The following is a 14,189-nucleotide window of genomic DNA, read 5'->3' on the forward strand; positions in this document are numbered from 1 at the left end:
TATCATGGAAAAAGGCCTGCCAATTGCGAGAACGGGAAGAGAATATCTGCTGATTACTGGTCAGTCGTCATCATACCGAAGTCACCCAAGTTTTCAAATAGGAAAGCACAATGGCCTTCATTTTCGCAACGAGGGAAGCACAGGTTTGACTCTGACTAGCTAAGTCGTTATGAATATAAGAGCAATCTTTTTTTGAGGGAAAAAATTATAAGAGCAATCTTACTGGCCACAACGGAACGACTACAACTCTCAAGTCTCAACCGCCCCTTGAATAACTTAAACCAAGACGAGCTGGAGACTATGAAATCTTCAAAGCTTGCCTGGATGGCATCATGGATTGTGAGGGCTCTGGATTGTATCTAGTCTGTTTGTACGACTTGACCTCCTTTTATGTAGACTGGGGAACGGCTCGAGCTGGGGGGCAAAAAACATGTCTAGTGCCCAATAGACCGGGAAGACTTTGACATCGACCCTTTTTAAGTTAACCAAAGTTCTTCTGTGCTTTTTCAGAAGGAATTTCACACCGGTATAACTGACTTAAGCGGTTTTCAGCTCGAGAAAAACGCGCTGTACAATCCACGCAATACAAGGAGGCCTTCGGTAAATGATTTCTGTGCTTGTATCTCGTGGAACCTCTGCTCTTGGTTGTCATGAAACGGCGTGTTTTGGATGAACGACGACGTACGTACGAGAGCTGACCGATGGACGGGGAAGCGTACACACTGGCTGGTCCAGTCGGGTCACAGTGTAGTGTGTTTTTCACGAGAGATGCTCTCGCCTCGCTTTCTGTCCTCTTCTTCCCTCCGAGACTCCAGTCGAGCCAACCTACACCAAAAAGCATATACTGAGGGTCTGAGATTGTCTTGGATTTATAATCAGAACCGGTCTACCAACTCGAGCGTGAATTAATCCGGGCCTGACGCCTCTTCTAGACCTCTCTACATCTAGTGGTTCGGTCCGGATAACTGATTGAGATCTCTACAACTGATCAGGCAAAGGATTCGCAAACACCGTAAGAGATCGATCATCTGAGAGCCGGCTAGCAAATTCCTGGATCAAATAAACACATCGTTTATCGCTAATCGACCTCCATTTCAGAAGGAAAATGCGCGGCACGAATTGACAGAGTGGAGTAATATCGCGACGGTGATGTTGTCGCTGGTGCCGGGCAACGATCTGTCGAGGGCACGCCGCACACGGGCCACCCACATCGGAAATTAGTGCGGGCAATCAGCTGCCTCCTCCACTAAATCCTAGCTGGTCCTGCTCCTGTCGTCCTTGCCCTTCGCGCACGAAGAAGGAGCAGGCAGGGGAAACCGGCTCTGAAACGGCGAGAAATTACCGATACATTCAACGGCAAGGAAACAAGAAATTGAACTCTGAATCTACTCCGTAGAATTATAGATGTCATTTGGTTAAGGTCCAGTTTATTTTTGTTGTAATTGTAATGTCGGATCAAATTCTCCAAGATTTTTTGCGCCGAGATTTTTTTGATTGGGAAAACATTACCATCAGTGGATGTGTCTAATAGTGCGGGTGAGCCAGCTGGGAGAGTCTCTTCTTGCAGTGGGGGTTGCATATCGATACTCGTTTCGGCAATCGGGGTGACGCCACTTGGCCCAAGCGAATACATATTTTCCGATGGTACAAGGCGACAAGCTCAAGTACACAACCAATATTTGACGTACCAAGCCAATGCTAACCCTCTTTGTTCATTTCATTTGTCTGAAATAATTTCATGGCATGATAAGAGATCAAAATCCTAGTGTGATTCACCGGTGGCAGCATGTCCATCAACTCTCCTTGTCGTGAACAACTCTGCACTGCTCTGAAAATGAAAGGAAACAAATATCATATCATCATGAGTAGAGCTTGCTAGAATGGTCGCCACACGATTCACATGGGCGTGCCTTCATCCACGCAGGAAAACGACTCCGGTTAGTCACCCACCAGCAGCGTACCAACATCACAACACCCATCGGAAAAAAAAAACATCACCGCACCAATTATTCCATAGTGTGGCCAGGTGGTCTATGGACCATCCTGGAAATACAGCCCGTATACATATACACTAGTGCACCTTAAACCCACCAAAAAAGAAAAATCAGCCCAAGCAAATAAGCCATATTTCCGGCCAGTTCTCGTTTTCTTTCTGTTGTGTAGTGTACGCATCACCACATCAGATCGGGCCTTGTAGCAGCCTGACGATCGATCACGAGCAGTTGGCATCGTATCGTATTTTTGCCGAGCAGACGAGCATGATCAGCTAAAATCGCATCGTATTTCTCGTCATCAATCGTATTTCTCGTCATCATCGTCGCTGACTGCCAGCGGACGGCAAACATACGCTTCGTCACCGCGAGTATGCGACGGGGTAGGAGCTTACACGGAGCCGGCGACATTTTTCTTGGTCTTTCATTGAATCGAATTAAGATTTGCTCATTGATCGAATTGAAATTATCGCAAAATTGTTCTAATGCCGGTTTTTTTCTCATCCCAAATTCAATACTACTAGAATATTTGAGGTAAAAAGAATGCTGGTTATAATTTATATTGGGATAAAAGTTTATACATTGGACCACCCTGTCTCAAAAACTTAGATCCGCCACTTTCCGAAAACAAACATTTGCTTTCTCTTTGCTTCCTACGTCAGATTCGTTAGAAATATCTTCTAGTTTGAAAACATGTAAAAATCACAACATTCGCAGAATACATGATGCACGCTTAGAAATAATGTAAAAGAAGCATTGTGTCCTGATTAATGAACATTTATGCTGAATTTTCCTGATTGAAATAATATTGCCAATTACCCATATTAAACGAACAATTTATGCTGATTTTAATGTTAATTGAATCTTCAAAGTAAAGACATCAAGAGACATCGAGTGTTGTGTTTTGAGTGTGTTGGGTCTATGACTAGGCTATCGTACCAAAAAATTGGCCATCCAAATTTTGCCAAGTTTTTGTTTTCTACGGGTTTGGCCAATTTTGGCAATAAATTAAAGAAGTTGTACAATATTGTTGGGATCCAAAGAAATTAACAACCATCGAAATAGGGATCAAATTTTTGGTCATGACAAAAAAAGTTGGCATGCATGGCCCCTTTTGGCAACAAGCCAAACACACACAAAAAACATCATATATATCACATCTGGTATGTATTTTCTACATATCGTTTTGGATACACTATCTCTTATTCGACTTTGATCCTTTCTAGATACTAGAAATATAATTGATGAAGCACTTGGATGAAATCAATCACACTAAAAAAAGGACAAACGTAGTACTCCCTCCGTCCGGCTATATCAGGCGTGAATAGTATTTTCACTAGTACCAAGAAAAAGTTGCTACTCTTTTATTGATTGGACCACTTTTGGATGCATGTCTTTTTGAATGGATGGCTCCACTATATGCCTGATATTTGTGGACTACTAGCAAAATGAATCACGTCTCGTAAAAGTGGACAGAGGGAGTAGTATGCTACACTCTCGAGAAGCCGACAAACATGGTCATTTCACCGTGCATGATGTTGCACGGTATTTTCGGCTCCGTGGAGACATATGTTACTCCCTCCGATCCATATTAGTTGTCAAAATATTACATGTATCTAGACGTTTTGTAGGCATAAATACATTTATATTTAGGCAAATTTGAGACAATTAATATGGATAGGAGTATATGTATTATTGTCACAGTGTTACAACGTCTACGTTACAGATATTATATATCAGATGTCACGCGTTCAGTGTATCTTCTCTCTTTGTATTTGAACACAAGACCAGGTGAAGAGAGTCGTGAGTAAGTGAGATACACGTCATTGCATGACCAATGTTGGGCTCGCCAGCTATTTATCATCAAAATCATTTGCAATTCAAAATTGAGTCACACATTGTTCTATGATAATTATTGGGTTCTCTAGCTATTTATCATCAAAATCATTTGGAATCAAAATTGATTTGAATCCTTCATCCAGTAACTGGCCAGGATTATTTCGACTGCCATGGTTAGACCTGGAGATTGTTTGGGTACGGACTGCACCCGCCCGTCCGGCCGTTTTATCTGTTTCTCTCAATTGAAGTGAGCTTAATTACTCCATCTGATATCAGAAACCAACTTTCCTGCATTCCCCATCGCCCGATCCGAGCCATCCAGTTCCCGGTCGAACGGCCGTACGTACGTGCCGGAGGCAGCATGGTGCAGAGCCCTCGCACATGGATCACGACCCCAACCCACGCATCGCCAAAGTCGGTCTTCGTCAAGTCTCCCCCGCGCTCGTCCACACTGCAACTGTGTCGTGTCGTGCGTAGTCTAATAACCAAGCAAAGAAAATGAAAAGAATACAAGTGGTAGTAACTGCTCCCTAATTTCTGCTCAGTTGCTAGCACATCTCGATCTCACTGCCAGCTCTGTAGCTATACACGCCCGCGCGGGCGCGCATATATACGCGCCATGGCGCCACTCCTTTTCTCCACAAACGCAGCTCTAGCAGCAGTGCAGCACACTAGCTAGCTATATCAATCGAGCTCGAGCACGCACCGACATCACCACTGAGCGCCTCCTTTCTCTCTGAGGAATTAAGTGCGGCATGGCGGGCTCGACGGAGGCGTTGCGGTTCACGGTGCGGAGGAAGGCGGCGGAGCTGGTGGCGCCGGCGGGGCCGACGCCGCGGGAGCTGAAGCGGCTGTCGGACATCGACGACCAAGACGGGCTGCGGTTCCACATCCCCGTCATCCAGTTCTACCGCCGCCAGGCCTCCATGGCTGGCAGGAACCCCGCAGCCGTGGTCCGTGAAGCCGTGTCCAGGGCGCTGGTGCCCTACTACCCGTTCGCGGGCCGGCTCCGGGAGCTCGAGGCGCGGAAGCTCGCCGTCGACTGCACGGGCGAGGGCGTCCTGTTCACCGAGGCCGACGCCGACGTCAGGCTGGAGCATTTCGGGGACGCCCTCCAGCCCCCCTTCCCCGGCCTCGACGAGCTCATCTTCGACGTCCCCGGCTCCTCCCAAGTCCTCGGCACCCCTCTCCTCCTCTTCCAGGTACGTGCCAATTAATTAAGAGCTTCTTCTCTCTCTTTTTTTCGTCAACATACACGTGGATAATCGCTTAATTAATTAACTGTGGTGCATGCGTGCGTGCAGGTGACGCGACTGGCGTGCGGCGGGTTCATCCTGGGGGTGCGGCTGATGCACACGATGGCGGACGCGCAGGGGCTGGTGCAGTTCCTGGGCGCCGTGGCGGAGATGGCGCGTGGCATGGCAACGCCGACGGTGAAGCCCGTGTGGGAGCGCTCCCTGCTGGAGGCGCGCGACCCGCCGCGCCCCGGGTACGCGCACCGCGAGTACGACGAGGTGCCGGACACCAACGGCACCATCGTGCCGCTGGACGACATGGCGCACCGCTCCCTCTTCTTCGGCGCCGGGGAGGTCGCCGCCATCCGCTCCCACCTCCCGCCTCCCCTCCGGTCCCGCGCCACCACCTTCGAGGTCCTCACGGGCTGCCTCTGGCGATGCCGCACGTCCGCCCTGGCCCCCGACGCCGACGAGGAGATGCGCATGATCTGCATCGTCAACGCCCGCGGCAACGCCAATAAGAACGGCAAGAGCGCGATCCCGAGCGGGTACTACGGCAACGCGTTCGCGTTCCCGGTGGCGGTGGCGAGGGCCGGGGAGCTGTGCGCGAGGCCCCTGGCCCACGCCGTGGAGCTTGTGAGGCGGGCCAAGTCCGAGGTGGACGTGGAGTACATGCGGTCCGTGGCCGACCTCATGGTCCAGCGCGGGCGGCCGCACTTCACCGTGGTCCGGGCCTACCTGGCGTCGGACGTGACCAAGGCCGGGTTCGGGGACCTGGACTTTGGGTGGGGCAGGCCCGTGTACGGCGGGCCGGCCAAGGGGGGCGTGGGCGCCATCCCTGGCGTGGCCAGCTTCCTCATCCCGTTCAAGAACGGCAAGGGCGAGGACGGCATCGTGGTGCCCATGTGCCTGCCCGGACCCGCCATGGACAAGTTCGTGGTGGAGATGGCCAGGCTGCTGCGCCCGGCCACCGCCGTCGACGTCGTCCACGACGCCATCAGATCTGCGCTCTGAATATAGTTTTATTACTGTACTACGTCGTGTCGCGTCGCGTGGTTTGTTGGATGGTGTGCGTAAGTGCGTGTGGTGGGCTGGTGGGGGAGAGCTCTGCTCAGCCCGTCAGCCGTGGTGATTTGGACGTGGAGTGAAGTGGAGAAAGGCTCGTTGGACGCATCGCCGGCGGGCGGGCGGGTGGGCGTGCATGAGTTGTAGTATGTGTATGCGTTTGAATAACTCCCAATTCAATGTATTGCCATACTTTTCGAAATGAAATGCTTCTGCTGTCCTGTGCTCTCTGTTGGACCATGCTTTGATTGGTCACCAAATTGGATTGCTACGCCACACATGCACCAGCGTGCTTGTGTGTGGGATTGGATGTGCTCTGCCTCCTCGGCGCTTTGTTGGACCATGCTCTTTTGCTGTATGAAGGAAACAAGTCTGATTTATTATTTTTTGGTCTCTGATTTCGGGAGGCAACAATTGGGTGTTGGGCTGCCCGGTTTGCAACTAATGCAAATGGGCCTTCGCAAAATGGGCAGAGAACGCTAGAGCCCGGCAGCCGTGTCAATGGATTCGAAATGCTCGCAATAATGAGCCCATATCTGCAGCTAGATTCGACTTGCTAGCCCAATGTGAGCTCAAAATGAATTGGGCCTTCAGTATTCTGGCCAATCAGTCCCATCTACCAAGCTGGCGTATTCGTTCTCGGAAAAGATCAAGTCGAGTTAATCTGAAATCCAGTTGACCATTTTTAGATGCTGTTGGGAGCAAGCAACCGACAGTCTGACGGCACAAAAGAATGGCCGAAAGCGCATCGAAGCCCTGATTTGGGTCGGATCTTGCCGATTCGTCGCGCCAACGGTTCTTAACAAAGGGGAGGAGCTTTTGAGAAAAGCCAGAACCGAACAATTTTTGATAAGGCATCTGATTCCTGTCAGCCTCACCATCATCCGCCGGCCCGGAATCAGCACAGGTAAAATCTTTAGGGCCACCCAGCAACTATTTCGATTATAGAAATTTTGAAGATAAAAGAGGAGTTTCATTCGGAAGGAAAAATTTAGATACATGTTATTTGGGTCATAGGATTGCATCAAAAATATTTATAGGACAGATATATTTTTTTTCTCCAAATTTTGGAGCAATCCAACATGAGATCTGATCTCGTGGAAATTTCTTTTTAAGAGCATCTTTGATTCGAAATATTTCAAAAACAAGGGAGTAAAAATGTAGAATAAATGTCTTGCCACGTTGAATCCTGCTGGAAATTCAAAACATTTTTAAAAATGTGATAGAAGTTGTTTGATTGCGTCACGGGAGAATAAATAAATTTTTTTAATGATTGAGTGCTAACCATAGCTGTCATACAAACAAATAGAAATTTCCACGACGCAAACTAGCCCATAGAAAAATTCATATGATTTCAAATCTCGCGAATCAAACAAATTGTATAGGAAAATATGGAGTCAACCACACATTTTGGCTTTGTCGATAGTCAATGTGATGGTGGTCATTTACTTATTCTATTTTGGAGCTATCGTTACTGCCGAAATCTTATATTCTGTGTTACATATCGACATTTCTGGAAAGATGTAGATGCTATTCTATGAAATTGGAAAGCCACGAATATTGTTTTCTAGTCATTCAATTTACGCTTTAGATATTGGCAATCAATGTCCAATGCATTTATATGTACTTTTTAGGTAAACAATATATGGTGATACCCACCTTATCCATTTTAGTAAAATAATAAGCAATACGAGATCCAAGACGAACACAAGAAAGAAAAGGACAAGAACTCTCTAAGCCAACAGCACATCATGAGCTCATAGCATGCCAGTAATATGATCGATGCACAACAAGAAGGACAACAACTAATCCACTCAAAATGCATTGGTCTACCCAGTCCACGCCATGATACTATGTATTGACAAAAGATCATGCGCCACCGAGACCATGTCGCGACACCAGTATGCCGCAGATGTGTCCAACTAAGATCATAACACCATACGTATTGTTTTACCGATCAAGCGGAAAGGACATGCGCAACCGAGACCACAAATGTCATTGCATATGCCATCGATGAAGACGAAAGGTCTCGTGTACAAAGATCACAATAAAGAAGATATGTACAAAGCATGCTCTCGCTAGAATCGTTTTGACAACCTCAGCAAACAATGCCTCAAGCAAGCAACAATGAAAAAGAAGTCCTTCACCGAGCCTCGCTACTCGATGTGCAACCACCAAACGTTGACTAAGTCTATCGATCAAACTTCTCACCCACGCCGACGGTCAACACGCCGTTGGCCACTGATCGAGATCTTTAAAATGATGTCTACTAAAAAAAGATAGTTTCCCCTAACAAAAGAGAGGATAATCTAAAAATTGGATCCAGGGTTTCATCTTTCCTCGAGAAAAATGGTTGACCCAACGAACCACAAAAGCACAAAAGAGATCCGCACCACGTGCGCAAAGCAAAATTTTCAATTCCCCACACTCTCCGCGTCGCCGGTTGGGCCCCGAGTATCTCGAGAGGGAGCTGGGTTCAAAGACGTAACTTGACATGTGAGCCACGGTTCATGTTTTCACTGAATCCTTCTCCCCTCCCCCCGAGAGCGCCTTCACCAGTAGAGCCGCGTCCGCTGCTCCGCGCGCGCGTGGCCGTGGCCGTCGCATCAGAGCCATCCTACGCTCACCGCGAGTGACTGCACCGCGCGGCGACGCATTCCCCCCACCTTCAAATCCCTCTATTTCTCTGTCCGAGGAGCCCGGTCTCCCGCACCACCGCGTCCACACCGTCCTCGACCATTCGACCGACCGACCAACCCCGAGAGTAGGCGCGGCGGCCAATCTCGCGTACGTCATGTGGCGCCATGCGGCGGCGCGGAGATCGGCGCAGATCCGGCGGCTCCTGTCGTCGGCGGCCCCTCCGGCTGTCGCCGGCTCCGCCGTGCGCGGCCCCTGCATCGTGCACAAGCGCGGCACCGACATCCTCCATGACCCCTGGTACAACAAGGTGCCGACCCCCGCCCGTCCTTCTCGCCGCCCAGTTCCTCGATCTCGCGATTCGCGCGCTCTCGGTTCCGACGCGATGCGATTCTCAGTTCGATTTCGTTTTGCCTTTTTTTTTTGTGTGTGCGCAGGACACGGCGTTCCCCCTCACGGAGCGAGACCGCCTCGGCCTCCGGGGCCTGCTCCCGCCGCGGGTCATGTCCTTCGAGCAGCAGTACGAACGCTTCAGTGAGTCCCTCGCCCCTCCTCGCTTTCTCGCGTCATTGGTAACATAACCCCCATGGGCCGAATCTCTCGTGAGATCACGCAATCTGTCGTCGCGGATGTCGTGAGCTTTCTATGCGTTTTCTGTGTTGCAGTAAACTCGTACCGCTCGCTGGAGCACAACACAAAGGGGGAACCCGAATCGGTCGTCTCGCTGGCCAAGTGGAGGATCCTGAACAGGCTGCACGACCGGAACGAGACATTGTACTACAGGGTAAGCTCTCACTGTTGCAAGGGTGATTGATTGCCCCGAGTGACTTGACCGTTTGATGGTCTGTTTCCGCAGGTGCTAATTGACAACATCAAGGATTTCGCTCCGATTATATACACTCCCACTGTCGGCTTGGTCTGTGAAAATTACAGCGGTCTCTTCAGGCGCCCCCGTGGGATGTACTTCAGTGCAAAGGATAAGGGGGAGATGATGTCAATGATTTACAATTGGCCAGCAGAGAAGGTACACTTCAATGTTTCGAATGAACTGGCTTATTTATCTTCCAAGCCAATTCTGTCAGCTATATTTATGTGCATTACTCCACAACAACATTAGTGTTTTTCTAGAGCTATGTGTGTTCTCATGTCCGTTTCAGCTAATGCCTACGTCAAGGGGCATCCTGGAGTAATTTACGTTATCTGTTACCAGTTTTCATATTTATTCCTTAACATATTATATTCTTCATGCATGATACTATATTCTCACAAAATATAGAAATGTGTTAGAATTTTATCCACTTCTGCTTGTATTGAACTTCTTCGTGTGGTTGTTCATTGCTTATTTCAGGTTGACATGATAGTTGTGACTGATGGGAGCCGCATTCTAGGTTTAGGTGATCTTGGAGTTCAGGGCATAGGTATACCTATTGGTAAACTTGATGTTTATGTCGCAGCAGCTGGTATCAACCCACAGAAGGTTTGTAATTTGTTACTTCCTTTTTGGAACATGATAAACATTCATTAACTATTTTCTTCATGGCATTTCCCCTTTTATATTTCCTCTAAATGAAACATTTTTTATAGGTTCTCCCAATAATGCTTGACGTGGGAACAAATAATGAAAAGCTCCTCGAGAACAAGCTATGTGCGTAAGATATATTAAACATAACTTCTGAAATATTTCTTATGAGTCACTTTTTTAATCGAAATCCTAATCATATTTCTTTAGAAGAAAAGAAATTAGAAACCTATTTTCCATTAATTATGCATCATTGCATACCTTATTAAGTGGGTATTTTCTTAGATTTAGGATTGAGGCAACCTAGGTTGGAAGGAGAGGAATACCTAGCTGTTGTGGATGAATTCATGGAAGCTATTCATGCACGGTGGCCTAAAGCAATTGTGCAGGTAAGTGTGCCTTGCATGCTCTGTTTGGTAACTCGTTGATCCTCCGTTGCTAAAGTGATAAAATTTCAGTTTGAAGATTTCCAAATGAAATGGGCCTTTGAAACTCTTCAGAGGTATCGGAGCCGATTTTGCATGTTCAATGATGACGTACAGGTATTTTGATTCCTCAACCTCATTGTTCTGTAATTTATTAGCACTGTTTATTCTCTTTCAGTTTTATGTTATCTCTGTGTGTGCTCTTCCTATTCAATAGGGGACCGCAGGAGTTGCTCTAGCTGGTCTTCTTGGAGCTGTTAGAGCACAGGGTCGACCCCTCACAGATTTTACTAAGCAGAAGATAGTTGTGGTAGGAGCTGGAAGGCATGTGATACGTTTGACACGCATTCTATTTCATATAACCTGTTACCTGTCAAATATTTTTCGTCCATTCTAACACCTCAGAATTCAGTGCTGGGATAGGTGTGCTTAACATGGCTAAACATGCAATGTTGAGGATGCCAGGGATCCATAAAATTGGGGAACTGGGCGAAGGCCACAATCAATTCTGGGTTCTGGACAAGGATGTAAGTTCACTTTATGCAAGCAAATACATTTGTTTCTTGCTTTTGCACTAGGTATCTTCTGCCACATGTGCTCAATATAGGCAAGCTTGGTAAAGTCATGATTTCTGAGCAACAGGTTTGGACATTTAAGTGCCATTGTTATGCTATACATGCAGGGCTTAATTACCAAAGCTAGAAAGGGTCTGGATCCAGCAGCTGCTCGTTTTGCCAGAGGTTTTGGTCCTGAAGAGGTCCAAGATCTCCATGAGGGGGCTAGTCTTGTTGAAGTGGTATCTACATTTTGATGTTCTTTGTTCATTCTTGAGCTGAAGCAATCTTATTAGCAGAAAACACTTCCAACTTCTATACCTGCACTAATTCAGTTCATCATCAGGTCAGGAGAGTAAAGCCTCACGTGCTTTTAGGACTATCTGGAGTTGGGGGGATATTTAACGAGGAGGTAGGCTCCAATATTACGTAATCTTGTTTTATGACTCTGCTGCGTGCTGGTAGCTATGCTTGTAGTTCTCCCCTATTCTTACCAGTCCAGCCTATGAACCCTCAGACCAGGGTCTCTGTAGCAACAAATAATCCTTTTTAAGTTTGGTGAATGACTGATTGCCATATCCCAATCCCCGGATATAAAAATATAGTTGACATTACTGATAACCTCGATACATTACATTCAAATACACTTGCATAACTCTAGAGGTTGACTGTACCCAGCTATGTGTGATGAACCCCTCGAGGTAGAACATATGCATCAAGAAGGTCCACTTAACCTTATAAATTCTTTTAACTTTGTTAAATGTAAGGATGATATTTCTTGCTATCTGCTGTTTAGCATTTAGCATGTTTCATCATGATTCAAAATGGCCCCATGGATACGGACAGCCTCAAATATGCACTCCTTAGATTCCATAAATCTTCCCATGTCATAATTTCGTAATATTAAGTTGGCTAGAAAGGAAAATTCTACTCATAGATTATTATACTCCTAGTTACGATTTTATGTCCAAATATATCAGTCTACAATTGAGTTTTAACTTAGGAACTTTGTATTTTCCAGGTTCTCAAAGCTATGAAAGATTCCGATTCCCCCTGCCCTGCGATTTTTGCAATGTCTAACCCAACCACTAAAGGTACCCCCCCCCCCCCCCCCCCCCGTCCCCTATAATTTGCTTTTAAATACTTCATAATGAAATACTAACATTGGCCTTTTCTTGGTACAGCTGAATGTACGCCTGAAGATGTATTCAAGTATGTAGGAGAAAATGCAGTATTTGCTAGTGGAAGCCCTTTCAGCAATGTTGCTTTAAGTGAGTCATGTTTAATCCTCCCGTATAGTGTTTGTTCGCTATAAATTCTTGCAGGCATGCTAATGCTACAATCTGGATGTCCCAGGCAATGGTAGAAAAGGGTATGCCAATCAAGCAAACAATATGTATCTGTTTCCGGGGTATGACAATCTTCCTTTCTTTCTTGACTATTCTTTGGTCTTTGCTTTCCTTTGATGTAAATTTGTATGAAATTCAGGATTGGTCTAGGAGCCCTTCTTTCAGGTGCTCGGCATATTTCAGATGGCATGCTCCATGCTGCAGCTGAGTGGTAAGTCGTATTTGATAGGATCATACAATTGGCCTACCTGATGGCATTTCTCTACATGTTGCCTCATTTACGTACTATTTTATGTAAAATGTCAAATGCACTTTTAATTACTAATAATGTCACTTGGAGAGGAAGTGCAAAACTTCTAGCTTGCAGGCTTCAGCCGCAGGTGTTCCCTTTCACAAAATGGGCCCGTGATTATTATTTCTTAACTTACTATGCATAGCGTTTGTAGTTGATGTGTCTTGCAGAACTCTTCCTTGTTTTTGTGTTTTGTCCTGTATAAAATTCAGCTAAGCATTTAACTTGTAATTTCTGTTGCAGTCTTGCTTCATACATCACAGATGATGCTATTCGAAAAGGAATCCTCTTTCCTTCAATTTCAAGGTTACCTCCTCATCCAACCCATGCTATGGCACTTCGTAATCATGATGTCTTGATCCAAGCGTTCTATTGTGTCTAACTACCCCCCCCCCCCTCCCATTGCAGTATCAGACACATCACCGCACGTGTCGGCGCTGCAGTCGCCCGTGCCGCTGTTGATGAAGATCTGGCCGAGGGGTGTTGTGACATGGATCCGAAGGAGCTCAGGAGCATGTCAGAGGTATGACGTGGAAAAATCTTACATCCCTAAAGTTGCTCGCTGAACCTGTGCCTGATTTTTTTCATATGCTTTAGTCGGATACGGTGGACTACGTGGCGCGGAAGATGTGGTACCCTGTTTACAGCCCCCTTGTGAACGACAAATAGAGTTGGACGAAGAACACCTCAAGAAATGTATCAGGCACATATATTTGTTCTGACTAGTGACTACTTTGCTATTTTGATTTAGCTGCTCTACTTGGGAATATTTCAGCAGATACTGTTGCCCAGTGCCGAAGCCTACGGCTATGCTGTTGCGCCATTTATTTACATTAACGGGTTCATCAAACGTTGCTCAATTTTGAGACCCATTGGGCTTATAAGTTCATGCCTCATCCTGCTGTAGGATTTCAAACTCAATAAATGCAGTCCCATTGTCAAACTTGTCATGAGAACGTTCATGTTGTGCATTCCCCGTGAGGCCTCGTTTGGTTATTCCCTATCCGGCTGGAATGGCAGCCCAATCCCCATGGATCATGCTGACGTGCCATTAATCTCGCCCCGTTCATATTTGTTTACTCTTTCCGTGGCATATTAAGTGACTTAAATTTGTTTAAATGTGGACGTATCTTGTTAAAAAAAAAAACCCTGCTCAAAAAAACATAGAGTAGGTCTCCTAAAAAACATAGGAGTAGGTTTTGTTACACAAGACGGTAGAACAACGTCAACACTCCACTAATATCTATAAATTTTATAAAGTTGAAGTACATTAAGTAAAGTTA

At 46.5% G+C, this 14,189-nt stretch overlaps 2 protein-coding genes and 1 long non-coding RNA gene across 3 annotated transcripts; all 3 read left to right on the forward strand.

The window, feature by feature from the left end:
* The first annotated feature begins 600 nt into the window (after nt 1-600).
* LOC112271834 lies at nt 601-1,601 on the forward strand. The gene is made up of 2 exons (XR_002965314.1): nt 601-1,012; nt 1,099-1,601. It is a non-coding gene; the product is annotated as an uncharacterized LOC112271834 (long non-coding RNA).
* A 2,768-nt stretch (nt 1,602-4,369) lies between these two features.
* LOC100843790 (benzyl alcohol O-benzoyltransferase) lies at nt 4,370-6,356 on the forward strand. Its single transcript, XM_003574108.4, has 2 exons — nt 4,370-5,032; nt 5,135-6,356. Exons 1-2 carry the CDS (start codon nt 4,586-4,588, stop codon nt 6,077-6,079), a joined length of 1,392 nt encoding a protein of 463 aa, XP_003574156.1. The 5' UTR covers nt 4,370-4,585; the 3' UTR covers nt 6,080-6,356.
* Nucleotides 6,357-8,720: 2,364 nt separating this feature from the next.
* LOC100844092 (NAD-dependent malic enzyme 59 kDa isoform, mitochondrial) lies at nt 8,721-13,859 on the forward strand. The gene is made up of 19 exons (XM_014901477.2): nt 8,721-9,077; nt 9,205-9,301; nt 9,433-9,551; nt 9,624-9,791; nt 10,116-10,244; nt 10,352-10,412; nt 10,572-10,675; nt 10,745-10,828; nt 10,929-11,035; nt 11,124-11,238; nt 11,394-11,507; nt 11,612-11,677; nt 12,287-12,359; nt 12,450-12,536; nt 12,622-12,676; nt 12,754-12,825; nt 13,150-13,212; nt 13,315-13,429; nt 13,504-13,859. Exons 1-19 carry the CDS (start codon nt 8,925-8,927, stop codon nt 13,573-13,575), a joined length of 1,854 nt encoding a protein of 617 aa, XP_014756963.1. The 5' UTR covers nt 8,721-8,924; the 3' UTR covers nt 13,576-13,859.
* Nucleotides 13,860-14,189: the final 330 nt, after the last annotated feature.

The sequence above is a fragment of the Brachypodium distachyon genome, chromosome 3 (genome assembly GCF_000005505.3).
Source record: "Brachypodium distachyon strain Bd21 chromosome 3, Brachypodium_distachyon_v3.0, whole genome shotgun sequence".
NCBI classification, from domain to species: Eukaryota; Viridiplantae; Streptophyta; class Magnoliopsida; order Poales; family Poaceae; genus Brachypodium; species Brachypodium distachyon.